This window comes from Furipterus horrens, unplaced genomic scaffold (assembly GCF_987537825.1).
Source record: "Furipterus horrens unplaced genomic scaffold, mFurHor1.1.pri manual_scaffold_9, whole genome shotgun sequence".
Classification (NCBI taxonomy): domain Eukaryota; kingdom Metazoa; phylum Chordata; class Mammalia; order Chiroptera; family Furipteridae; genus Furipterus; species Furipterus horrens.
This window is the reverse complement of record NW_028327179.1, coordinates 36,025,732-36,052,425: the sequence shown is the minus strand read 5'-3', so window position 1 is coordinate 36,052,425 and position 26,694 is coordinate 36,025,732. Positions and strand designations below refer to the sequence as shown.

At 35.6% G+C, this 26,694-nt stretch overlaps 1 protein-coding gene across 1 annotated transcript in view; it reads left to right on the top strand.

Annotated features, from left to right (window-relative positions):
• The window catches only part of ZNF804B (zinc finger protein 804B), a 514,544-nt gene that overhangs the window by 394,799 nt on the left and 93,051 nt on the right, over positions 1 to 26,694 (top strand). Inside the window, exon 2 of the mRNA XM_090287872.1 lies at positions 14,606 to 14,749. Coding sequence (XP_090143998.1) covers positions 14,606 to 14,749 — 144 coding nt within the window. The remainder of the gene's footprint in view (positions 1 to 14,605; positions 14,750 to 26,694) is intronic.

Here is a 26,694-nt window from a genome sequence, read left to right as displayed (position 1 = left end):
TTTTTGTATTTGCCATTAAAATCTGTACAAACAGAATGAATCAAAATAAAACCAAGGAAATAAAAACAAAGTGACATATAAATAGCAATATTAGCCTGGTACTATGTCAAGTTTTTCATTTGATTTGTTTCCATAACTGGTACAATGGCCCTGTGAGTTACTTCTGTGGCACTCTCCTGTTATACAGATGAAGATACAGATACAGATGGAATTGCTGACTGCCCCACACTCATGAGGAATAGAGCTTTGATTTAAACTCAGTCTGTCTTGTCTGATCCAGAGATACAGTCATTCATATATCTATCTAGATATATATTATATAGATAGATATATGAATGCTATTCAGTGCCTGAAATAAATGTGTTAGGTGCTCTTTATGTTTGAACTTATTTAATCATTACAGTCATCCTGCAAGAGTGACATGATCGTTCTCATTTTACTGAAATTAATGCACTGAAGGCTGTGTAGTTTGCAAGCTGCTGAGCTAGGATTCAGACTCTTACACCATCTCTGTGCCTCCTTAATGCCTCCTTACTCTTAATTATGTGTAAAGTACTTCCTTGTGTTCCTCCTATTCTATTCCCATTAGCTAACCACACGTTCTTTTAGTACAGGGATAATGCCGTTTGAGTCTTATGCAACTCCAATAGCACCTAACACAGCAGTAGCAACACAGTAAGAACATAAATATTTATTTCTAACCTTTGAAATCCTATCCTAGTCTGTAAACTTTCTAGATGGGATGTTAAATTTACTATGAGTCACATGGACTCCCATGACAAACAGTTCCCTTTGAGAAACACTGATCTGATTGTGATTGGTCCCAGAGAATATCAAGACGATTCGTATGAAATGTAGATTTTATTGACCTTCCTATACTTTCAAGTTCCCACAAATAAATTTCAAATCATGGACTATCCTGAAAGAGGTATATCCCTTATCCTATTACAGGTAATCAATGAATAAAAAGCTAGCAAGGACAGTGGCAAATATTTATTTACTCTACCCATCAACATATTATTTTAAAATTCTACTTTCCAGTGCCACAAGCCAAATTTTCTATCTCCTCATTAGCCTTCTATTCCACCCCCACACAAAAGCAATACAGATTCTTCTATTACCCCAGGTGTCTCTTTCCTCTATTTCCATATCTTTGTCCATATTCCCCATCTAAGTTTTTTTTCTCTTATTTTCTCTAAATGGAAATCCAAAGTGAAGCCATTGTGATATTTGGGCATGCGGTAAATGAAGAGGGATGTTCCTATCTAAACTGTTGCTGCTATTCCTAGGGAATGCCTAGTGGTATTTCAGAAGTTTAAGGGCATCATTTCTTATCAATGAAGGTTCTCTTTTCTTTTCATTCTATAGGAGATATCTTTTTCTGCTAAGTGGGGTATTAATGCCCCTTGCCATCACTATAGCTTGTACAGAATGGAAATTTACTGAGAAGCAGCCACTAATGAGGATCCATATTCCAGCTGAGAGTTATCACAGAGTATTGAAGCAGACAACAGCCATTCAGGGTTTTCTATGGCATAATGGATTGAGGCAAAGGTTTTACAAGAATCAGTTTTAAGAATTCAACTGTGGCCCTGACTGGTATGGCTCAGTTGGTTGGGCATCATCCCACAAGACAAAGTGTCCCCTGTTCAATTCCTGGTCAGGGCACATGCCTAGGCCATGAGTTTGGTCCCCTGTTGGGGCATGTGTGAGAGGCAACTGATGGATGTTTCTCTCCAACATTCATGTTTCTCTCCTTCTCTTTCTTCCTCCATTCCCCTCTCTCTAAAAATAAATATGTAAAATGTTTTTAAAATTATTAAATTGTATTTTAGCCATTCAAAGAAAATTCAGACTTTGTGTAAAGGCACTGACACAAAAATCAGAAGTCCAAGAGAGATGTCCTGGGAATGAAATCACACAGATTATACAGAGGAACAACATGGTTAGGATCATAATTCCTGCCTTAGCTACTGGTCAGAAATAATACCAGCTATAATAGAAGAGAAAATGGGGAGTAGGAATCATATCCTCTGTAAAGTTTGTATGGCTTCTTGTACATAGAGTATAAACTGTATTATTTTCATTATTAAGTGTAGGTTCATTCATTCTCGGTAATACTTTATGTCATTCTCTTAAACTCAATAATTAAAGAGCCCTTGAAGCATCATTTTTTTTTAAATTTAAGAGTCAAATCCAAGACTGCTGATTTATACTGACTATAAAATTCTATCTTAAGGGTTTTTTTCTGCTTAGGTGTCTGCTTAGGCATATTACAGAACAGAGTGGTTGTTTCCCTTTTCGGAATTCATACAACACTTTAAAAATCCCACCATGTGATCAGATATCCCTTTCTGTAGTCATTTGCAATTTGTGAATTAATTTTATCCTTTGAGAACAGGAATTGTGTTTTATATTATCTTGCACAGTATAGTAACATAGTAACTAATCCAAGCCTTTATAACACAACTAAATTCCTACCCTACGCCAAACTCCTTCAAGGGTAGTATAAGAAAGTTTTTTTAAAGATCTTAAGTAAGGAATCTTTTATCTTCTGGTTTTTCCCTTTTCATCTCAAATATCCCTCCAATATACGAAAAGATGGTAGCTTGCTCCTTCTAAAGCTATTCTTTAGTACTGGCTAAATTCAGTGTTCAATCCACTATAATTAGCTATAAAAATCTATGGACTCGAAAAGCTCTAAATGCTTTTTTTTAAGCTTAGGGGAATAAAAGGGAGTGAAAATTTTCCATTAAGAGTGATTTTGTCTTCTTCTATAGAAGATGGTTTGAAACTGAAATTTTTCTATTTCTGGCATTCCAAGGGTATGAACATACTTTCCAATTATGTTGTTAAAAAGATGTTGATTGTGTGGTTTAAGAAAGAAAATATCAGCTTAAAGTATCTGGATATTCATTTCTACATCTTGAGTTTCAGAGACACAGAATTCTAGACCCTCAGATCAATTTCCTTTTCCAAGTGAGGAAATAGGCCTCATAGAATTAACTGTTCTGCCATTGGTTTCAAAGATTGAAGTCAAGAACTTGAGTTTTCATCCCAGATTTGCTGTCTATTATCCTGCATCAACAGGGTAAATCTAAGAACTACATTAATATTTTTTAACCTGGCAAAGGGTTTCTGAGATCTCTTCCAATTACATGCCTGTATGGTGATTCTAATTTTTCTATTGCACTTATTTTATAATAGACCAACAAATTCTGTTCTATTGTAGCTGGCTCTCTTTTTAGACTGGCTCTTCATACACACACACACAAAAAAAACACACACACACACACACATAATAAATTAAAGCACAGCTACATGACTTGAGTTGGTCCTAGTGTTTACAAAATATATGGATTCTTCAATTGCTCAAGCAACTGGGAAAATGTGTTTCCACTGGAGACTATTGCCCACAATCTGGGCACTGTTGCTACTGTGATTATGACATATTTTTACTTTGGCCCCAATTTCCAGCTAATCAGGCTTTCTGACTTCAACTGACAAAGATTTCTAATTTATCTTCCAAAGTCAAGTGTGTACCCATAAAATTAGAGTGCAGACTTTCTTTTTGTTGATTTCTGAAGTTACAGTTTTGCAAAGTTCTATGAGAACAATAATTAATAGGCAAAATATGTGACAAATAATTCTTGAAAATTATGACAATAGAGCTAAGGGTTTTTTTACATCATTTCATGATTTTGAAATGAACATACCCTAGCTTGTAATATTTGATTTAGTCCATGTGAATCTTTTTCTCTTAAACTACCATTTTAATAGATTTGCCTTTCTGTGACACAATCTCCCAGCTTGAAGTTAATGTTTCAAGACTTGATATACAGTTTCTATATAGCATATTTTTTCCACAATTGCTAGTTTTCTCTAAGTTTTAAAGTAAATTACCTGTTAGAATTTCAACAGATAGAGGCTTGGAGAAGCCAGGTTGAAATAATAAAGCATCCTTGTAGGCACAATCACTTTTTAAACATTTCTGGTTATAGAATAAATAAACCAAATGTAGTAGATTCTTTACCAGAGATGATAGCAGACATTCAGGAGAAAAGAATGAATTCCCCTAAAGTTCTGGCATCTATCTGCTTTGCTTGTCCTTTAAAATCAAAGCCATTGAATTTATGCTATTTTAGTACATCACTTCAGAAGTCTCCAGGCCTGTTTTAACACACGTAGAATATAAACACGGTTCTTTAGAACTGTACAGATTAATACTATAACAATCTGAGATGACTTAAGAATGAGAATTTAGCTGACAATCACTAGCATCTCTACAGGTAAAATAATTTTAGTCAATTACCAAACTAAGATGAATCATTGGTCAGCATCTTCTCATGTCCGTTTCTCCTCTAGATAGCTGTTACAAATGTTGAATTAAAAAAGAAATGGTTTGTAATTAAGTAGATGTCACTAGCAACTTTCTAGAAATCTTAGTTACCTGACATTTTTCATTGATTTCTCTTATATTAGAAAATGAAATGTCAGGTACTATTAACTGCATTTTTACAATAAATAGTTACAGAAGTAATAGCTAAATGAAAGTACTTCCTGTCTAATGCACAACGAATGTATTCGCTTAAATGTATTCAATTTAGATAAATGCAACATGCCTCTATTCATTATAGCAATACATATCTGTGTGATGAACTGATGGGTGGTAATTACTACCTTTATAAATGGGACAGAATTATCGGTCTGGAGGAAGAATCCATTTTTATCATATTTTTACATACCCACAAATAAACACATTTCAAAATCTTTCTTTCAAATATAGATATTTTACCCTTCAATTTCCAGTGGATCTAGTGATTGTTAAGGATGGTCTGTCAGTGGTCTTGCCTTTCTCGAGGGAGGCAGGGGATTGTTCTTTGTCTCCTGGGAAGTGACAGAGGGGAATTGAAAGTCTCAAGATATATTTACACAAAGGGGCTCTCATCTGTCATTTGGCAGCTTGAGCTCAGCTGTGCGCATTACATAACGGGTGAGATTAGTCTCATATCATACATCATTTTTCTTTGAGTTCAAGAAAGCTTTAACTATTCAAATGTGATTTAGGTGACAATTTTTTCCCTAAATAATAGGCAATTTTTAAGAAAAGTATTTTTAAGAACACTTTTAGATTTATAGGAAAATTAGACAGGAAAAACAGTGAGAATTACCATGTGTTCTTCCCAATTCTGTACATAGTTTCCCTTATTATTAACATTTTGAATTACTATGGTGGGTTAATGTGTAATCAATGAACCAATATTAATACACGATTACTAGTTAAAGTCTGTAGTTTACATGCAGGTTCATGCTTTGAGTTGTATAGTTAGATGGGTTTTGACACCAGCGAACATATATGAGGCTTTCCAATTCTCTCCCCATTAACAGAATGCATAACCAGGCAAAAGGTCAGAAAGATTTCAAATGTATTTATTCCTTCACTTATTGTATTTATTCATTCATGCATTCATTAATCGATATTTGCGGGGCATAATCTCTAAGCCAAGGACTACAGTTTAAAGGATTCAACTATTATCCAGACCCTGAGTAAAGTTGCATATCTTTTTATGCCCCTTCTTCTTCTCTCTTACTCAAAGATACTGCCTTGGTTTACTGGTATGGGCTGGGACATTCTCTATGAAAGACTGGTAGTCCTTGCATCTTGATAAGTTAATACTAAATTGTGTCCAAATTTAATACAAAATTTGTTTATGTATGTTTTACTCTCTCATTGGTTGTTAAAAACTCTGAAAACTAATCTATGACATTTATAAACTTGTACAATGCAGCATCTGTATCTGATTGATAAGCAATCTGGAAATTATAACTGCCCCCTTTTTTTAAAATGGCAGACAAACATAATTCAGCAATATTTCATTAGCTACTGCTATGATTATCTTAGCATGCACCTGGGAATGCATTATACACTTTCTAAAGCATTTTTCTAGGAGAAGAACTATACATTAATTTATACCAAGGAAGCTAAATTTGGTGGTGTAGAATACTGATGAAAAGTGATTCTAATGGAAATGCATGTGTTTTCAAAAATAATCTGTTCAAATGCAACCAAATAACAAACCTCTCCAAAATAAGATACTATACAAACTTTAAATATTTAACTGTTGTCTCATGAACAAAAATGCAATCATCACTTTGGCATCTTTCCAGTAATTTTGTCATTCCTTTCAAATTAGAAATGACATTGAACTGTCCCCAAATAATTCCACCCAGACATAAATTCACATATTTAATGTGGTCATGTTGATCTTTGATCAGGGCAACCTGAATGAATCATTAATAAGAGGGAAAAATCACCTTTTCAATCCCAGGAAGAGGCTGACATCACACCTACCAGGCCATTGATTCAAAGGTCTAACTTTGGTCATGTCCAACTCCAGGTCTAGGAAACCAACACTCGATTGTCAATAAATTATAAGGAAAATGACCTTTTATGTTAAGATGGGAAGAGCATCATAAATCACGAATTTGTATTCTTACTGTAAATTTGTGTGCAGTTGCCACCCTCCATTATTTTAAGATAATTTTTCAATAAACTCCTTAGACTTTAGAAGATACATTTTAAAAGAAATGCCTGTTCTAAAAGTTTTTATTATATGCCTTAACATTGTCAGGGGAGGCCAAGCTCTCTTTTATGTAGTAGAAAGTGCATTCTCTGCTTTGTTATTTAGTAATTTCACTTCCAACAAATATTTATTGTTTCTTCTAAGTAACTAGTATCCTACTAGATGCTATAGAATGCAAAAACCAATCTTTCAATAAAAGAAACCAATCACATCTTTAAGGAAATTAATATTAGTAATATTAATGTTAATTACACACCTATGATACTCCCTAGACTATATGTGAATTCCTAAATAGTCTAAAAGTTAAAAAATAATATTGTGAGATAAAAACATCTGAAAATCCTACTTATGTAAACCCAATCTGAAGTTACTAGCGGGGACTGTGCTTTCATCTGAGATGGTAGCTGAAGATGATAAAGGCTCCTCTCACTTGCTCAAATTTTCATTGGAAAATGATAATTGCATTGTAGACTCATTGGAGAATATTTTAAAATAATTTTCTAGTGCTATATACATACTGTGATAGACACACATATATGCACACACATACAAAAATATTCAAACATCATACCTACCTTTTACTATGCACTGTACTATGAGATTCCATAAAAATTATCTCATTTTATACTCACAACACACCTGTAAGCTACTCATTATTTCTCTTAATTTATACTGAGGTAACTGAAACCTTGAATATTTAAACTCCTGTAAGATAAACGTTTAGATTAGGGCTACTTAGTCCTCAAAGACTATTTTTTTTTCTTATCACAAAAATAAAGCAAATAAATAAATAAACACTAAAAAAGGGTTTTTTTCTTTCCTAGTCTCATAGAGATACAGGAAAACAATGGGGACCAAAAAAGTTTTCTAAATCTGCCACAGCCACTTGCTCACTCTCTCTGAAGGGGAAAATATGCTCTCTCCAAAGCAGGATTTTTTGTGGGGCCAATATAATAGAGCAGGTTAGAGAGCATTAGAATTATTGCAGCAATCCCTTACACACAACAGTGAAAGTTCAAATGTGAGGTTTTAGGCAAAGAATATGAATTCAGTCCTCAAAGCTCTGAACTGGTATTATTATCAAGGAGACATGAAGAACAGAAATTGATTTTTTTCCTCTTCCTTTTCAATAATCAGAGCACATATTCACAGCCAGTAGAAACAGGACTGCTACCTTGTATTTTCCTAGTGTTCGTCTCTCGGTTACATGAGCTTTATAGATTTTTAAAATCAGAATTATTCCTCTAACTCTCTCTGGGAGCAAGGGGTTCTGTATCACTCTAAAGCTACATAAAAGTTTACAGAGACAGCTCAGAATGCTGTGGTGTCTGGATAAAGGCTAAGTAATGGGGGCAGCCATGAGCATTGTGATTCATAGTTCTGAAGTCAGGCAGATCTGAGTCTGAATCCAGTCTCTCCTCTTCAACGTTGACTGAGTTTCTAAATGTTTTTGTACCTTGCCTTTCATATCTTTATATGGGATAATAAATAATACTTCATAAGGTTAGTGTGAAGATTAAGGGAGTTAAGATGTATGAAGTGCTTGTCAGGTTTCTGGTTTACAAGAAGAACTCAGTAGATGGTAGTGTGTAAGCATCATTACAACAATAAAAGTAATTTGGTAGTAAACATACATATTTCTAAATAAATGCATTACTCTAGTCAGAATACTTGTAAGTTTACAGATGCACCTATTATATGCATAAATGTAAAATTCTTGGTGTGAAAAAGTACATTTTTTCTTCTTTTACCCAAAATATTAATTATGAAAAGTAATTAATTACTAAAGAAATCTTACTGAACTGCAACATAAAATGCCCACTGGCAATACCTGGTGTTTTAATAGTGACTCTTGTTATATAACTGTCATGTTCAATTTATAATTCATTTTCAATCTTTAAATGATTCCTTGAGAATAATGAACAAGACGTTTTATTTTCTAAATGTTTTTTCTGTTAAATAAGGTTCCTCTTCTTCATAGGAAAACTGTAAGAACTTTAAATAACTATCAAATCAATGATGATAAAATTTTGCATGTGCACTGTATTATTGTAAATCATTGATTTTTTCTTATTTTTTAATTTACTGATACTGAGAATAAGTATATATTTGACTCCTTTTGTATTTACTCCATATCTCTAAATATATTTTTTAATTACTTAATTACTTTAAAAAGTAAATACCACACTCATTTGCCTTCAAGGTTATTTGACCAGTAAAAGTATCCTGTAATTCAACAAAAAGACAAGAAATTGTGAGTGCTTACAATGTAACTAATGCTAAAGGTAAAAGAAAAAAATTACTCTCTATTTTCTTCCAATTATTATTAACTATTTTACTTTATTTTATTTGTATTGTGGTAAAATTGGCTTGTAAACTGTATAAATTTTAGGGGTGCAACATTATAATTTGCTGTCTGTACCTACTGCATCATGCTCAGCACCTAAGTCTAGTTTCTATCCATCACCATGCAAATGACTCCCTTTACCAGTTTTGCATCCTTCCACTCTAGTTCCGTTATTGTAACCAGCAATCTGTTGTCTGTCCCTTTGAATTTGTGTTTGTTTTGTTCAACTTTTTTTGTAAAATACTAAGAAATTATTTTTAACTGGTATGAACTAAACTCTATAGTAACATAGTTACCACTATGCTGTAATTTACAGTGTTTACCTCTTTACATGGAATTACCCAATACTAGACTGTAAAATTCTGAGGTAAAAACCCAGTAAAAAGTTGACATTTAGAAGTTGCTTAACAAGAGATTCTTGAATGTATGACTGCTTAGTGGTTAGTTGGATGCATGTATGGTCAGATAGATGAATGAATGGTTGGGTGGATGAAGCAGCATAATACAGAAGAAAGCATGTCCTGCCTTAGCATTGACCTGATTTTATACAAGTCATGATATTACTAACATTTCCTCTTTTACCAACTGATAGGTTTAGACTATATGGTACCTCTTCTACTACTAGTCTGAAACCTTACACTCTAGCCTTCTGGTACGTACCACTGAACCAACTCAGCTCCATCTCCATAGATATTCCAGTTGCACATTTCAGAAAGGCCTACCTTATACTGAATAATGTCATAGGCCATTTGAGTTACAGTTATTTTACTCAGCACTAGCTCTAATCTCAGCATTCAAGTTTTTCCAAAGATCCTTAAGAATTCGTTTATTTATATACCACTATGGTTCCTCTGACCCTCTCCAATTCTTGGCATGCATTCTCCTCTGCCTGGTATTTCTACACAGTCTCCACTTCCCCATTTCTGATTCCCATTCAACTGCTATTGAGTTAATGCTCATTCTTCTGGCTTCAATGGATACACTGGATTTTGAACTCTGTGTGGTAATGGCATTAATATCCCACCTGTGCACTCTTTCTTTCTTTCTTTTTCTTCTTTTTTCTCTTTGTTTTTTTTAACTATATTTTATTGATTATGTTGTTACAGTAGTTCCAATTTTTTCCCTTTTGCTCCCCTCTGCCCAATACCCCACTTCCCTCCATCAATCCCACCCCCATTAGTTCATGTCCATGGGTCATGCTTCACCCTTTCCTATGTTATTCTTAAACTTCCCCTGTCTATTTTGTACCAACTGATTATGTTTCTTAATCCTTGCACCATATCCCCATACCTTCCCCTCCCCCCTCCCAGCTGATAACCCTCCAAATGATCCCTATACCTATGATTCTGTTCCTATTCTGGTTTGCTTAGTTGGATTTTGTTTTTAATTTTTAGATTCAGTTATTGATAGTTGTGAGTTTGTTGTCATTTTAGTTTTCATACTTGTGATCTTCTTTTTCTTAAGTAAGTCCCTTTGACATCTCATACAATAATGGCTTGGTGATGATGAACTCCTTTAGCTTTATCTTATCTGGAAAGCACTTTTTTTGCCCTTCCATTCTAAATCATAGCCTTGCTGGATGGAGTAATCCTGGTTGCAGGTTGCCTTTCATCACATTGAATATTGCTTGTCAGTCTCTTCCTGCCTGCAAAGTGTTCTCTGAGAAATCAGCTGATAGTCCTATAGACATCCCCCTGTGGACAACTCTCTGCCTCTCTCTTGCTGCCCCCAGGACTCTGTCTTTTTCTTTCACCTTTGGTATCTCAATCATGATGCATCCTGGTGTGGTCCCCTCTGGTTCCAGCCCACCTGGAACCCTTTGTGCTTCCTGGACCTGTATGTCTATCTTCTTCACAAAATTTGGAAAGTAATCCTCATTTTTTTCAATTCTTGCTTCCTCATTCTGCACTGGTTGACTGTTATTTTTTCTTATGTCCCAAATTATTAACTTGAACCCCAGTTTCCTTCCTTTCACCATTGGTTTTGTGTGGATTTTCCTTCGTTTCACTTAGCATAGCCTTCACTTCTTCTCTTAGGCATTTGCCATACTCAAGCATATCTGTCAAGCCTGTGAGCATCTTTACCACCAATGTTTTGAATTTTGCATCTGTTAGGTTGTCTATTCCCTCATATGTGAGGTTGACTATCTCCTTGTCGCTTAGTTCTCCCACTGGAATCTTGATCTGTTCCTCCTTTTGGGCCATACGTTTCTGTCTCCTCATTCTGACAGGCTCCTGTATTTATTTGCCTCTACATCCCGGGTAGGGCTATCACTCGTTATGTTGTAAGGAGTGAAAACTTAGGGATTCATCAGTGTTGGGCGACCTGTTTCACCACGTTGTGGTGCTGTATGTGGGGGAGTGGTCTAAAAGGGAACAGTGCCACCTGCCCAGCATTCGCCCCTTTTCACAGCACCTCTCCCACTTCCGCACAAGACTGGCGCCTCTCTAGCTGCTGCCCTGGCTATCATTCCCAGAGTGGGTGAGTCTGCAGATGTCCTAGGACCATGGAGGCCCTTTAAACAAGAGGACTCTGCTGAGAGACCCGCAGTTTCTGCCTCCACCTCAACCCCTACTGGTCTGCACAATCAGAAGCAATGAGGCTTGATATTCTCTGGTGCTGGGACCGTGAGCTTCGAGGGCCAGTGAGGAGCTGGGAATGCTCCCAGGTGTGCCTTCCAACTTTTTAAAACGTGTGACTACACTTTCTGCCAGTCTGCTGCTGCTGCCGCTGCCACTGCTGCCGCCAACACACCGCATCCTCTCTGCCCTAGCTCCACCCCTCTACTGTCTGGATGAGTATTTCTTCTTTATATCTTTGTTTGCTGGACTTCCATGTAGTTTGATTTTTTCAGAACTTCTGGATGTTTCTAGTTTTGAGGTAGTTGTATTCCTTCTTAGTTGTTTGCTTTCTTAATAAGGGAACTCAGCTATGCCCTGGTGAATATCATTAATCCTTAGGAGGAGGAGAAATGGGTATATCAGCACCATTTCCTGTCAAGGGAAATGAAGCAAGAAATGGGATATGTAATTCAGTCTGATGACTTTGTAAAATGTGAACATTCAGAAGAGGAGGTATATGACTAAAATATTAGTAGAAATCTCTTAGAAGATTTTTAACTGGAAGGCATACAATATCATAATTGAAGAATGTTTTAGAAATAAAAGATGTCTAGATGAAGATATCAAGAGTAACTGCAGAAGCTTCACTCCTGACCATTGAGCTATTGTCATAAAACCTCATGCCTAATATGGAATAATATGAAAATCCATTTTAATCACAGATTCACCCTGACTTCTCAGTTACTACCCTATCCCACACCCAGTTAATAAAGCTAAGACATCTTTAAGCACCGAGGCAGAGTTTGCTCAATATCAAGATACATAGTCAGTTTTCTAAGAATGATGTTCAAGGGTCATAACAAAGTAAAAGAACTGTAGGCAAACCAAAGTCATTCCTAGATCCAATTCTGTCCCTAAAATTATACTAAGAAAGGGCATATAAAAATCCTAGTGAGAATGACTGTAAGGGAAATAATGGTTTTCCTTGCTTCTATGCCTTCTAAATCAAGAGATCTGGCTTTACTTCAATACTATAATCCTGCCTCAGTTCTCAACAGTAACTACACTAGCAAGTCATTATCCCAATTTTTGATTAATTGGATCTTGTTCTGAAATTAGAGCCCATATTTTCTTCAGTGGATACATCTGTCCAATAGCATTTATCCCTTACCCTCCACTAGCTAGAATGTAACCTAATTCCTACTTCAACTCTTAGATGGGCAATCCAGATATTTGGTACAGTCTTGCTGTTTGTTAACAGCATGCATGTCATTCCTGCTCTTTATCATGTGTGTTCGCTTCTTATATTGTCACTTGAATCATTATTTTCTCATGTCTCAATTAAATCATTTCTCCATTGCTTCACCCAACCCTGTGAGAAACTGCCTAAATGTTGTGTTTGCTTTCTTGTGTGGGTAGTGATGCCCCTATGATTTAGGTATATGGCCAGATTTCATTTTACAGAGGGTTAGTATTTTTGGAGGAACAAAGCTAAAAACCATCCTTTATTTTGTTCACCCATTTTTACATATTTGTCTAGTGTCCTCTATGTGACAGTTGCCACTCATTCTTTTACTTAGGCACAGGAATTACAGATAAGAACTTGCAGAATGATAGGAGATATTAATATGTAAGCCATCATTCTCTATTAATTTGTATGAATACATATTAAGTAAGCACCTATCTGGGTTAGATAATATGTTGACATTGTGGACAAAAAAATAAATAAACAGCTTCTGCCTTCAAAGCATTATGGGAGCCATAGTCATGAAAACAGATCATATACTATCATGTGGCATGTTTAGTTGAATTAAAGAGCATCATATAAGAGCATGGATTGATACAAGATAATACTTATGAGGTAGGAAGGAGCTTGTGTGGTATATTAAGGGGACTGGCCTTAAAGTAGATGATAAAGCATAGCTGTTTATTAGCATGGGAGCTAGGGAGAAGTTATTTGAATTCAAACCCCCTCTCTACTCACTAACTCAGTGACCACAAGTCTATAATCTAAGTGCTGGTTGATGCATCTGTAAAATATATATTTAGGTAGCACTTATTTTTATAGAATTATTGTGAGAAGTAAGTGAGATAGTTCATATGGTTGGCCTAATACCTGGCAGATAGTTTATGATCAACGAGGATTTATCACTATGTTGTATAGGCAATGAGAGAATTCAAGAGTATTTCAAACAGGGGAATGGCATGGCCAAAACTCTGTTTGAGATAAAGCATAGTCAAAATTGTGAGGGTAATAGTCCTGAAAAATGTGATAAACTCACTGGTGATATCTATCAGGAGCTAATGCTTATGGGAAAAACTTGGACTGGAGTTAGAGATAATGTATAAATAAGGTTGTAGCTCTAGTGTGAATGGAAGCCACCAAGGGAGAGTGTGTGGGGTGGATAACCAGTTGGCTAAAGATGAAATTGTGTGGCACACTCAAAGATAAGGGGTAACATCAAGGAAAACATATCTACGAAGGAAACAAGTAGGAATTATCATGGATGTGTTCAGTAATAAGTACCAGAATGGAGGCTTTCTCCCAGAGAAGTCATGGGAAGGCTTCCCAGAGGGGGCCAAAAGCTGCGTGTTGGGAAAGGAGTACAAGCTCATTACTCTAACAGATAGGAAAAGCATTATGTGCCGTGAGAATATCAAGTTCCAGCACTAGTGATCTCAGTGAGGCTAAAGAACATGACATATAGGAGAATGATACAAAATGATGTAATTAATGTCCCAATAAAATATTGTAATAGAGAGGCCTTGTAGTGTTTGAGATGGGTCATTGGATAGGCAGAAGAAACAGTGCTGAGTATTCCAGGCAGGTGAGTCAAGCAGAAGCACAAGCTGAAAACTGGTGGCAAGAACAGGAATGAGTGACCAGGCTCCAGCCAAGGGCTTCTTTGGGATAGGTTGTTACATGTTTAATGATAACTCAGGGAGAAGGCTGAACTGAAAGTTACTTCCCCTGTGTCATGAATTTCCAGAAGCTAATGAGCCTAACTATATTATTTCAGCCACAATAAAATTAAATATCAATTTGAATAATATAATATCTGGTTATGTTATTAGAGAGAAATAACCAACACTTTTTCTTTTTTTTTTTAAAGGATTTTCCAGAAAATGAGAAGTCCACAGCAAAGGCCCTGGAGGATGTAAAGGCAAACTTTTACTGTGAATTATGTGACAAGCAGTATCACAAACACCAGGAATTTGATAATCATATTAATTCTTATGATCATGCTCATAAGCAGGTAAGCAAAAGTGGGAGAAATCTTTCATATTCCTGGATCTATAACATCAGAACAGAATGTATCTGATTGACCTTATTTATTATCATCTAAGATGCTGAGGTGAAACCATTTTATATCTTCCTTTTTTCCCCAGGGGTTGTTTTTTAAGTATTAATGAAAGTTTTTTTTTGTAGATGTAGCATAAAACCAAAAGTAAATTTAGAGGTGATCTAAGAGTAGACTGACATTTATTTTAGAATTATGTATATGAGGAAACCAGGACTCAATAAATTAGTGTTATATTCAAAACCACCTGGGAAGTTAGTGGCAGAAATATGACACTGGACAGAATAGGACAGAATCTGTTATAGAGTTCTTTCAAGAGTTCCAAGGTGTAGATATAGGGAATAGTAGGTCTTGGGAAAACCATTCTGAATAAAAGGTTACATTTTCCCAAGAAAACTCTATTAGGAGAATCAAGTGGTTACTTAATAAGTGAACCATTGTAAAGAAACAAAATCTCAGGCAAAGCTAAGGGGTAATGGCAGGTGGAAATATTTTATTTCTTTTTCTGTGTGTGTGTGTGTGTGTGTGCGCGCGCGCGCGTGTGTGTGTATGATAGTGTAGACATCCCACACATTGCTAATAGTCTGTATTTAAATCTATTTTTGAAAGAGGCAGCTATTGTTTCCAACCTGTTAGAGTTTATCTTTGCTGCATGAATTATAGAAATATTAGAAGTTAGGAGTATTGAATACCATTAAGAAAGACATGGATGCTCCAATACGTATGTGCCCTCACCACCCCTCTTTAGCGAGGACCACAGGGAGGCACCTGGCTGGAACCCTCTCCCACAACAGGGACACCAGCAGTCCAGGCCTCACGGCTTGTCTGAGGACTGAGTTAGCGACCAGTAGCACACAGTTGACAAACTGCATTTGAAACAATTTTGTTGGACTGTGTTGTGACAGCTGTCACATCAACCTGCATTTTAAAAAAGTCAGAATTGGTGAATTGTTGTGTCACTACTTTAATATTGAATATGGAAGAAATACTCAACATTTTCAGTATATTATGCATTATTCTTTCAAGAAAGGTAAAAAAAAAGATTTGTGCAGGTTATGGAGAAGGTGCTGTGATTGATCGAATGTGTCAAAAGTGGTTTGCAAAGTTCTGTGCTGTAGATTTCTCGCTGGGTGATGCTCCACGGTCTCGTTGAAGTTGATAGCGATCAAATTGAGATATTCATTGAGAACAATCAACGTCCTTCTGCGTGGAAGATAGACAATATACTCAAACTATCCAGATCAATAAAGTTATTGGTGAAAATGAAAAAAAAAAAAAGAAAGATATCCCACATGGCCAAAGAATTTTTGCTAACAGCTGTGAGCAGGTGCCCACTTGTGATGTCAAATGGACCAAATATTGGAATAGGTGGGTATGTTTTATATTATCTACACCTAAAATATTTATTCACAGTGAACAACAATAAATATTTTGACTAACATCACTTATATTTATTGAGGGCATAGAAAATACATGACCTGGGGAGATGCAAGGCACAGTTTCTATCTGGAAAGGTATGGCATACATATGTAATTGGCTAAATTTCACTGAAAAGAGCAAGAACTATAGGATAAGCTGTTTAAAAATTACAATCCTCAAATCTTCACGTGCATAACAATTACTTCGGAATTTGTTAATAATGCAGATTCCCAGATTATCTTTCAGATATTCTAATTCAATAGCTCTGAGATGAGACCCAAGAACATTCATTTTTAAATAATATAAAATGAAATTTGTCAAACATATATAAAAATGAATTATGTGGCTACCAAAGAACTACAACAATAATACATTTTCTTTTATTTTTACCACCACTCACTCCCCCATCCCCCCTCCACTACCATGCATTATTTTGAAGGAAGCTCCAGAAATCATATCATTTTATCTAAAAGTATTTCAAGATATATAATGATACTTAAACAATATAGTCATTATCATATCTAAAAACTAACAGTAATCTTTAATATTAGTTATGGTCTTGTTATGAATTTGGGTTCATTGAAGTCGGGATTCAAAAATATCTATACTTTTGGTTAACATGTTTTTAATTTTATTTTAATAAACAGTGGATCCTTGAGAAACATGGGTTTGAACTGTGCAGGTCCAATTATGTAAAGATTTAAAAAATAAATATATTGGAGAAATTTTTTGGAAATTTGCAACAATTCAAAAAAAAAAAAAACTCACAGACAACCTTTGTAGCCTAGAAATAGTAAAAAAATTCAAAGTGTGTATGTCGTGAATGTATAAAATATATGTAGATGCTAGTTTGTTATTTACTACCATAAAATACACACAAATTTATTGTAAAAATTTAGAAGTTCAAAATTTAAACACAAAACACAGGCAGTATATGGTGCCATTCACAGTTGAGAAAAATATAAACAAATGAAAATACATGGTATTAAAATTATAACTGAAAAAAATTGACTATAGTACAAACTGTGTACTGCTGTAACAAGTTTGTAGCTACCTCCTGCTGCTATTGTGGCAAACACAGGCATTTCTAGGACATGCTTAAAACACCTTGTGATGTTAAGTATCTCAGCATGTGTAGCACCCTCTAGTAAGCGGTGTACTAGTAAAAAGTGATCACTCGTGGTTCTCGCATAATTTTCATCATATTTAGTGTGATGCTGTATACTTTGAATAACACCAGAGGGCCCATGTGAAGTGTTCCTAGTGATTCTGAAAGTGTTCCCAAGATGCAGAGAAAAGTCTTGATATTACAAGAAAAATATGATTTACTTGACATGTAACATAGGTTGAGGGTTGTAGCTGCTGTTGCCCATGACTTCAAGATAAAAGAATCCAGCATGAGGATCACTGTAAAAAAGAATGAAGCCATCATAGCAGCTATGCCAGCAGAAGTGAAAACTTTGCGCTTTTTACAAAATACCATGCTATGTCATACGAAAAATGCAGCTTTTGTGTGGGTGCAGGATTGCTATAAGAAAAGTATATCTATAGACTCAAAAGTGATTAGGAAAAAAAACAAAACAAAGACATTATATGACAACTTAAAGAAAAAGGAAGGTAAAGGATCTAATGCTGGAGAATTTTATGACAACAAAGAATGTTTTGATAATGTTAGAAAGAGATTTGACTTAAATATTATCAAGATACCAGGAGAAGCAGCTTCTGCTGACCAAGAGGCAGCAGATGAGGTCCCAGCCACCATTAAGAACATCACTGAGAAAAAAGGATATTTGCCTGACCAGGTTTTTAAAGCAGACAAAATCCCATGTTTTGAAAAAATAAGAAAAAACTGTGAAGTACATTTATCAGTAAGAAAGAGAAGAAGGGAAGCCAGCACCAGGATTGGAGGCAGGAGAGAATAAGCTCACTCTCCTGTTTGTGTAAATGCAGCCAGGTTCATGACCAAGATTGCCCTTATGGAGAAAGCTTCCAACCCATGAGCTAAAAAGAAAAGATCAACACCAGCTGCCAGGCTTTTGATTGTACAACAAGGAGGCCTAGAAAATGAGGATCCTTTTCTGGCTGGTTCCATTGAAGCTTTAGGTTTTCCATTTCATCTTTAAATTTTATTCCTTTAAGTTTTTTTTTTTCTCTGACTTTTTTTTTTTTCTTTTGAGGAGTGTTAATTATCCTGGACTAACTCATTTTTTTTTAAAGTATATTTTATTGATTATGTTGTTACAGTAGTTCCAATTTTTTCCCCTTTACTCCCCTCCACCCAGTATCTCCCTCCCCCAGCATCCCCCCCCAAGTCCATACCCATGGTTCGTAAAAAATAACTATCCCTCCCTCTCAGATATTAAGACCCTTTGTAATCTTGTAAAGGACAATGGGCAAAGGTCTCAAGCTCCTCTAGCTGCTTCAAGCTGGACATGGTCGTCGTCCTACCTACCCTTGGGTCCAGAAATCCCTAATAACAGTGGGGGTGTGGAGGGGAGGGTGGCCTTCCCACATGGGGAAGGATTGTGCAGACTCCAGGTCAGTTGGCTGTCTCCGAACAACGGCGTGCTTGGTTTAGCAGGCTGGCATCCTTGTTGTGTTCTGGGGCCAACAGATTTGGCAAAAAGGGTTAAAAAGCATCATTCAATCCATAACTACTAGGTGACAAAAGGCAGGGATTAATTTTTCAATGTTCCATATTAGGAGAAAAAAAAAAGGGGGGCTTCTTTGGAGGAAGGTGTGCTAGGCACATCTCGCCTGTCCAAAACCCTTTTGCCCATTATATTTAGTTTGGGCTGAGGGAAATAGTTTATGTTTCCCCCCTCTCAGACCTCTGGACCCTTTCTGTCCAAGCCATTAGGATAGAAAAGAGAATTCAGTTTTAAAGTGAAGCCCACAGATCACCCCATTCTTCACCAACCCAGCCATTTAGTTCAGCCAAACTGTTGAGTCTCCGGAGGCAGCGCTGCAGAGAGGATTAAGTGAGGCTTATGCGTACAGACAATCACTCAGGTAATGCGGTCATAGGCTTATGCCCTTTGAAAACAGAAAACACATGTTAATTTATGTAACATAACCAACAAACAAGTCTCTAAATCTGTAAGACTATCTTATTGGGAAGACATCCAGTTGCAAGGCACTTGACATTCTACTTGCCTGCAACTTGAATCTCTTTGGTGATATCACAGATATGGTTTAATTTTCAAGTGAAACCATTTTTTAAATGAGAAGAAACTTTTAAGACGGTTAGCTGCCCTACTTTACAGTCTGCCACTGATCATTGTGATTTTCCTTGAATAATGATTTTTTTCCCTAAGATTACTCTCCTTGTCTTTAAAGGGACTACATTAAGTCCATTTTTAATTTATCCTGTTCATTTGGATAAACATAACAAGAGCAGCAAATGATCACTTGTGATCTTTAGTTCTGTTTTGCTGGAACTTACCCAAGGAACATTTAGGGTATTGTATTTTTTCATTACCATTTATCCCCTTTGTGTCCCCCTCACCCACCCCATAATCACCACACTGTTGTCTATGTCCATGAGTCTGTTTTCCTTTTTGCTCAATCCCTCCACCTCCTAACTAACCCCTATAGTTGTCAGCCTGCTCTATATCTGAGTGTGTTTCTATTTTGCTGGTCAGTCCAGTTTGTTCATTAGATTCTACATGTGAGTGAAATCATATGGTATTTGTCTTTCTCTGATGGGCTTATTTCACTCAGTGTAATGTTCTCCAGATCCATCCGTGCTGTCAAAAGAGTAAAATTTTATTTTTTATGGCTAAATAGTATTCTATTGTGTAAATGTTCCATAGCTGTTAACAATATTTCATCTGATATATCTACTCAAGTAAGGCAGAAAAAAGAAAAATAAACAGATGGGACTACATCAAACTAAATAGCTTTTGCACAGCAAAGGAAACCATCAACAAAATTAAAAGACAACTCACAGAATGGAAGAATATATTTGCTGATACATCTGATAAGAGGTTAATATCCAACGTTTATAAGGAACTTATAAACTTCAACAACAAAATATAAACAATTTGATTTAAAAATGGGCAAAGGACCTGAATAGACACTTATCCAATGAGGACATACAGATGGCCAATAGACATATGAATAGATGCTCAATGTCAGTAATCACCAGAAAAATGTAAATTAAAACCACAACAAGATATTACCTCACACCTGTAAGAATGGGTATCATCAATAAATCAATAAACAAATGCTGTCGAAGATGTGGAGAAAGGGAAACACTTCTGCCCTGTTGGTGGGAATGCAAATTGATGCAGCCACTGTGGAAAGCAGTATGGAGATACCTCAAAAAATTAAAAATGGGACTGCCTTTTGACCTCATGATACCACTTTTGGGACTATATCCAAAAAAACCCAAAACTCTGATTCAACATAAGATAAGCTCCCCTATGTTCATTGCGGTGTTATTTACAGTCACCAACATATGAAAGGAGCCCAAGCATCCATTCTTTAAAGTTATTTTGATATTGGGCAATGCTCCTAGCCACCCAGAATCCCAGGAGTTCAACACTAAAAGGTCAAAGTGCCCATGGGCCCCAAACAAAGTACCTCTATTTCAGCCTCTACATCACAAGGTTATAACGACCTTTACACCTCATTACATGTGGTATTCTATGTAAGGATTGTCAGCGTGATGGAAGAGAACTCTGGAAGAGAGAGAGCATCACTGATGCCTGGAAGAATTACACATTGAAGATGCCATTGTTGGTTATAGAAAAAGCCACAAGAGCCAAAGCAATAAATTCCTGCTAGAGAAACTGTCCAGATGTTGTGTATGACTTCACATAATTTATGATACAGCCAATCAAGGGAGTCATAAAAGAACTTGTGGATATGGCAAAAAAAAAAAAAAAAAGGTGGGGGGATAGAAGGGACGAAGAGTTTGAAGATGTGGATCTTGGAGAAATTGAGAAATATAAAAGCTAACAGACACCACACCAGAGGAATTAGATGAATATATGTACTTCCAAACCAATGCCAGGTGCTGAGGAAAGGTATGTAGAAGAATCAGAGCCAGAAAACAAGTTAACATTAAACAATCTGGCAGAAGGGATCCAGTTTTTCAGGACTGCTTAGGACTTCTTTCATGACATTGACTCTTCCACAATACAAGCACTGAGACTAAAGAAAACAATGGAAGAAAGATTGGTACCATATAGAAACATTTTTAGGTCAACTAAAAAGCACTGAAGTCTGACAGAAATTATATATTTCCATAAGGTTATAGTAATCTGCCTGCCTCTGCTGTTTTCCCTCCCACCTCCTCCACTTATCTATTTTCTTTTCCTTATGATTTTCTTAAATAACATTCTTTTCTCTAGCTTATTTTATATAAAAATACAATGTATAATGGAATATGGACCAATTTGGTCTCTAACTTCAGGTTGCCTATAATCTAATTGAGGAGAGACACACATGTCAATAAATCTTTAAAATATATTGATTTAAGTGTTTTGATATTGCATACCTAGGGTATTAAGATAGCATACAAAACTATTTTTTTAAATCTTCACCTGAAAACATGCATATTGATTTTGGTGAGAGAGGAGGGGAGTGAGAAAGAGAGGGAAAGAAACATCAATGTGAGAGGAAAATAGCAATTGGTTGCCTCATATGCTCCTAGATGAGGGACTGAACCCACAACCCAAGCATGTGCTCTCACCAGGAATTGTACCTATGACCTTTCAGCTTAAGGGATGATGCTCCAACCAACTGTGTCACACCAGCCAGGGCCAAAACTAATTTTTTAAAAAAGAGATGACAAGTGCGTTGAATTCTTTTTAAAAATGAGTAGAATTTAACCATGTTATCAAGAATGATAGTCCCTATATAGTAGAAAACCTATATTGAAGGCATGAGGGCAGTTAGAAAGTGTGACCCATCCAGAGAGAAACTGCAAAAGATTCACTGTGGCCACTAAAGTCACCATCACTCTCTTCAGGGGCTCTTTAAAATACTTTGGGATGGCATCTCCTTCCTCTCATTCTTATTTTATAATAAATCTTGCTTTCATTCTTTATTTTCTATCCTCTTTTTATCATTCACATTTAATTTCATTCTTGAATATTTGATAGGGCCTTCTAACTGAATTCCCTGCTTCTAGTATTTCTCCTGCTCCAAACCTAGCTATTTATTTCTGGTCAGAGTAATCCTCCCACATAACCACATTTATATTACCTCTTCTCTACTTGGAAATCTCCAATGGGTGATTGACTATAAAGAGTCTGAACTACTTAGTCTGTCATTAAAAGCAGCCACAGTCTGTCTCTTGCTTCCATGTCCAGATTTATCTCCTACAACTCCAGAATTTCCCTACAGTTTCTCAGAAGATCCCTTATGCTTTCTCACCTGATCATCTTGACTCATAATTTTCCCTCTACCTGGGACACCCTCCCATCTTGTGGCTGTATTTCAACATATACTTCCATATAGTTAATGCATAGTCAGGGAACTTATATCTGTCTATTAAAAGAGCTTAAGTCTCATGGTAAGCTGATTTAGCAGAATTTTCCAAATTCCCTCTGATCAAAACATATTAATGTTGTGCAGAGTTTTGTACATGCTGCCTACTTCGGAAGACATTGAAATAATTACATTTGCTATAGACCTCATAATACGGCTTTCTTGGACAGTATTGAAATACTACTATCTAAAGACTTATTCTGGCATGAAATTCTTTGAAAAATTACCTGATTCTTAAGTGGAGCTGAGTGTACAGTTTTCTTTTTAAATAAAACTGAATTTTATGTAGAGAGAAAGAAAATATGCACTAAAATAAAACATGCAATTTTTTTTTTTCAGATTTCAGAGCTAACTTTGTATATTTGGTTCTTGCTTCAGTAGAAGCTCTTCTTGATTGTGATGATTATAATGATGGTAGGGAATTTGACTGAGAGTATTTTTACCTGAGTAACATGAAAAACTTCCCTAATTTCATGTTCCATGTGGATTTAGACAAAATATATGGCCTATTCTGTTGAACTTCCAACAATATGCTTTTTTTTTTGGTACATTTAGGAGTGAATCCAAAATTACATGGAATTAATTCTGTTACTAATAGAAGAGCTTAGAACTAGAAACAAGGTATTCTGAACTTTTCTCTCTGCTTTTCCTTCTTGAATTTATAATTACTCAAGATTCTTCAGTTTAATAAGTGCTATCTAAAGCTTTTGTAAAGTCTTGTATCTAAATATCAAATTCATGTAATAATATTTTATTACAAAGATTATATTATTCATAGATTTATTACAATTATAAAGAAATAAGTCAATACTCAAATTTAAAGAATGAAGTAAAACAGTCTGATATTTCTAACTTTAAATTAATTGTATTAGATATTTACTAATTTTTATAATTTGATAAAAAACTATATATTTTTCTTAGGTATTATAATGAGAGAAAGATAGCTTATTATTAGCAAAGCTGATTTCTTTATACTCTTAAACAAGGAGAAAATGAATTTTTAGCTTTACCAATCCAATTCCATGTATAACTTAGGTGTTTGGAAATAACTCAGTTGTTTTAACTATCACCTTGAACTTCTCATAATTCCTTGTAAATGCTGAGCATTATTACTAAAGTCATTTGAATGTGTATTCAAGTTATAATAACTTGGATAAAGACAACACTGTAATCATTAATATAGCTAACATGTCAGTAACAAGTAATTCCTTGGAAGACAATTTACAGGTCATAATCTCTTTCTCAAGATAGTTAGCTGCAAATACTGGAATGAAAAAATACACATTCTTACAAGCAAGAGCAGTTTTTTCTACCCTAGAGATATTCTGGCTCATCTCAATTTAGGAAAAAAAAAACAAACAAAGAAACAAATGAGCTGTATCCTCATACAATTAACCCATAAAAATATCTGCAATAATGAAAAACAAATCCACTTTCAGATCCTTCACATATAAAGTTTAATCCTCCTAATCTTTGCTTCACAATAGGATTTATTTTCACTCAGGAAGACCTATAGCACTTGTCAAGCCTAGATTTGAACTCTAACTGGTTCACTCTTAAAATACTGTTTTTGAGTCTCCCTCATCTCTACCTGTTCAGGATAAAATAACAAAACAGAAGTATGTTTATCATCTTGTGTCCAAGAGGAAAAGACTCACAAAACTTATAAATAAATTAAATCCAATGACCTTTTGCTTTGTTTCTACAATTTTATTTATGTTTTCCCCAAATACTAACTAAATTGGCCCAATAATGTATTCAGCATAATATGCTTAAGTTATAGTCCTCTCAATGTGGCAACAACACTTCATAGCCTAGGTGATTTATAAGATTATCAAGATTGAAGAAATATAGACAGTAGTATCTGAAATGAACATTCTCAGAACCACAAAATTTGTTAAAATAATACTTTTCTCCCACTGTGTTTGCATTCTATAAACCCAGCTTTCATGTACACACACACACACACACACACACACACACACACACACACACAGTATGTCAAAAGTAGGTTTACAATTCTTAGTACATGAATTATGGAATTTGTTCTTGTATTATTATTTTTGTATTATTTTCCAGGCAAACAACTATAAACTTACTTTTGCCCCATGCTGTATATATAAGTATACATGTAGTAGTAATAGTTATATATAATTTATATTCCAATTTTTCTATTTAGCACTTTTTCACATTATGTGTCTATGTATGTGGGAAATGAGAGGAAGGAAATAGGTACACATAGGGTTTTAACGCTAAAGATATTTCTAAAATACCTCATAGTACTTGGCTCTTTTTCTGACACTCTTATTAATAACTGTGGGACAAAAAAAATTAATTAAATGATTTGTGTGCATGGCTTGAGTTTGTCAGATGATAACCTTCAATATGGTGTAACAGTAACTCATTTTTTCATTGGGTGACCTCCAGGGCTGTAGTTTAGCCCTAAAGTATGTGAGATGTTCCTAAGACCATATGCTACCTGGTTCAACTTCTTCAGAGAGCAAGTCTTGGACCTCTGCTAGAATAGCTTTGAGGACTTGCTGGCCCATATGCTCTTTTGCAGACTTTAGGCAGTTTTAGTATTCTAGTCCCAGTCTCCACCTTCCCAGTTCTACTTCTCTAGCAGGTTTTCTGGATTGATGTCAGTTTATCTTCACCTCAGCAATCTGCTTGTTTTGTCTGCTATATTCCTTTCTTTCTACCTTGCGTCTTCCCTCCCTTCTTCCACCCATGCTTTCTCCTGCCCTTTTTCCCTCCCTTCTTCCTTTTCTCCCTTGTCTCCTTCCTTCCTCCCTCCCTCCTTCCCTTCCTTCCTTCTTTCCTTCATCTGTGGGCCAATACTGCTTCTATTTCTCATTAAAATACTATCAATGCTACCTTCCTCATAGTGCTATTGTGATAATCAAATAAAATGCATGAGAACCCCTAACCCAGTACCTAGCATATATTATATACTCAACAGAGCTGAAGGAGGCATAATTCACAAGGTGTGCTTTCCAAGAGGGGCTAGAGGACCATTAAAAAATTATATTTTTTACATTACCATTTAGTCCCCTTATTTCCCCTCCCCCCTGTAATCACCACACTGTTGTCCGTGAGTCCTTTATTCTTTTTGCTCAATCCCTACACCCTCTAATCTCATCCTGCCTTAGCCGTCATCCTGCTCTGTGAGTCTATTCCTATTTTGCTTGTTAGTTCAGTTTGTTCATTATATTCTACATATGAGTGAAATCACATGCTATTTGTCTTTCTCTGAATAGCTTATTTGACTAAGCATAATAACCTGCAGGTCCATACATACTATTGCAAAGAGTAAAATTTTGTTCTTTTTTTAAGGTTGAGTAGTATTCCATTGTGTAAATGTGCCATAGTTATTCTATCCATTCACCTACTGATGGACACCTAGGTTGCACATAGCACTCCTATGTTCATTGCAGCATTATTTACAATTGCCAAAATATGGAGGACTATTTCTCAAGAATATTTTCTGAGGGATTCTCTCATAAATGGAAGGCTAAACTGAAGGACCTCTTGTATCTTTTATCTCTGAAATTATGACTGCATAAATTTGTAGTCAAATACAATTTTCTCTCACTTAATTTAATCTTAGGCGTCGACTAGGAAGTGAGACAACAACAAACAAACAAAAAACAAAAACATTGCTGCTAGTGTTAGGTCCCTGGAGCCATATCATCTCATTGCCCTTTTACTTTCTGAACACAATTTAACAACCTCACTTTGATGTATGTCACATGTCAGACACCATGAAAAACTGTACTGCAGAGTCTTCATTCTTTACCATGTTATGCTTTTTGCATTTGTAAATCCATTGACTTACTTTTCCAAGCCTATTTTTTAGTTTTTCTAATTTACATTCTAGCTTCTTGACATAATATTTCAGCATATTGTGACAGCTCTATGCTGAATGAATTATGCATGAAATTAGTCTTGCAGTGTTTAATAGCAGCTTCTAGTATGCC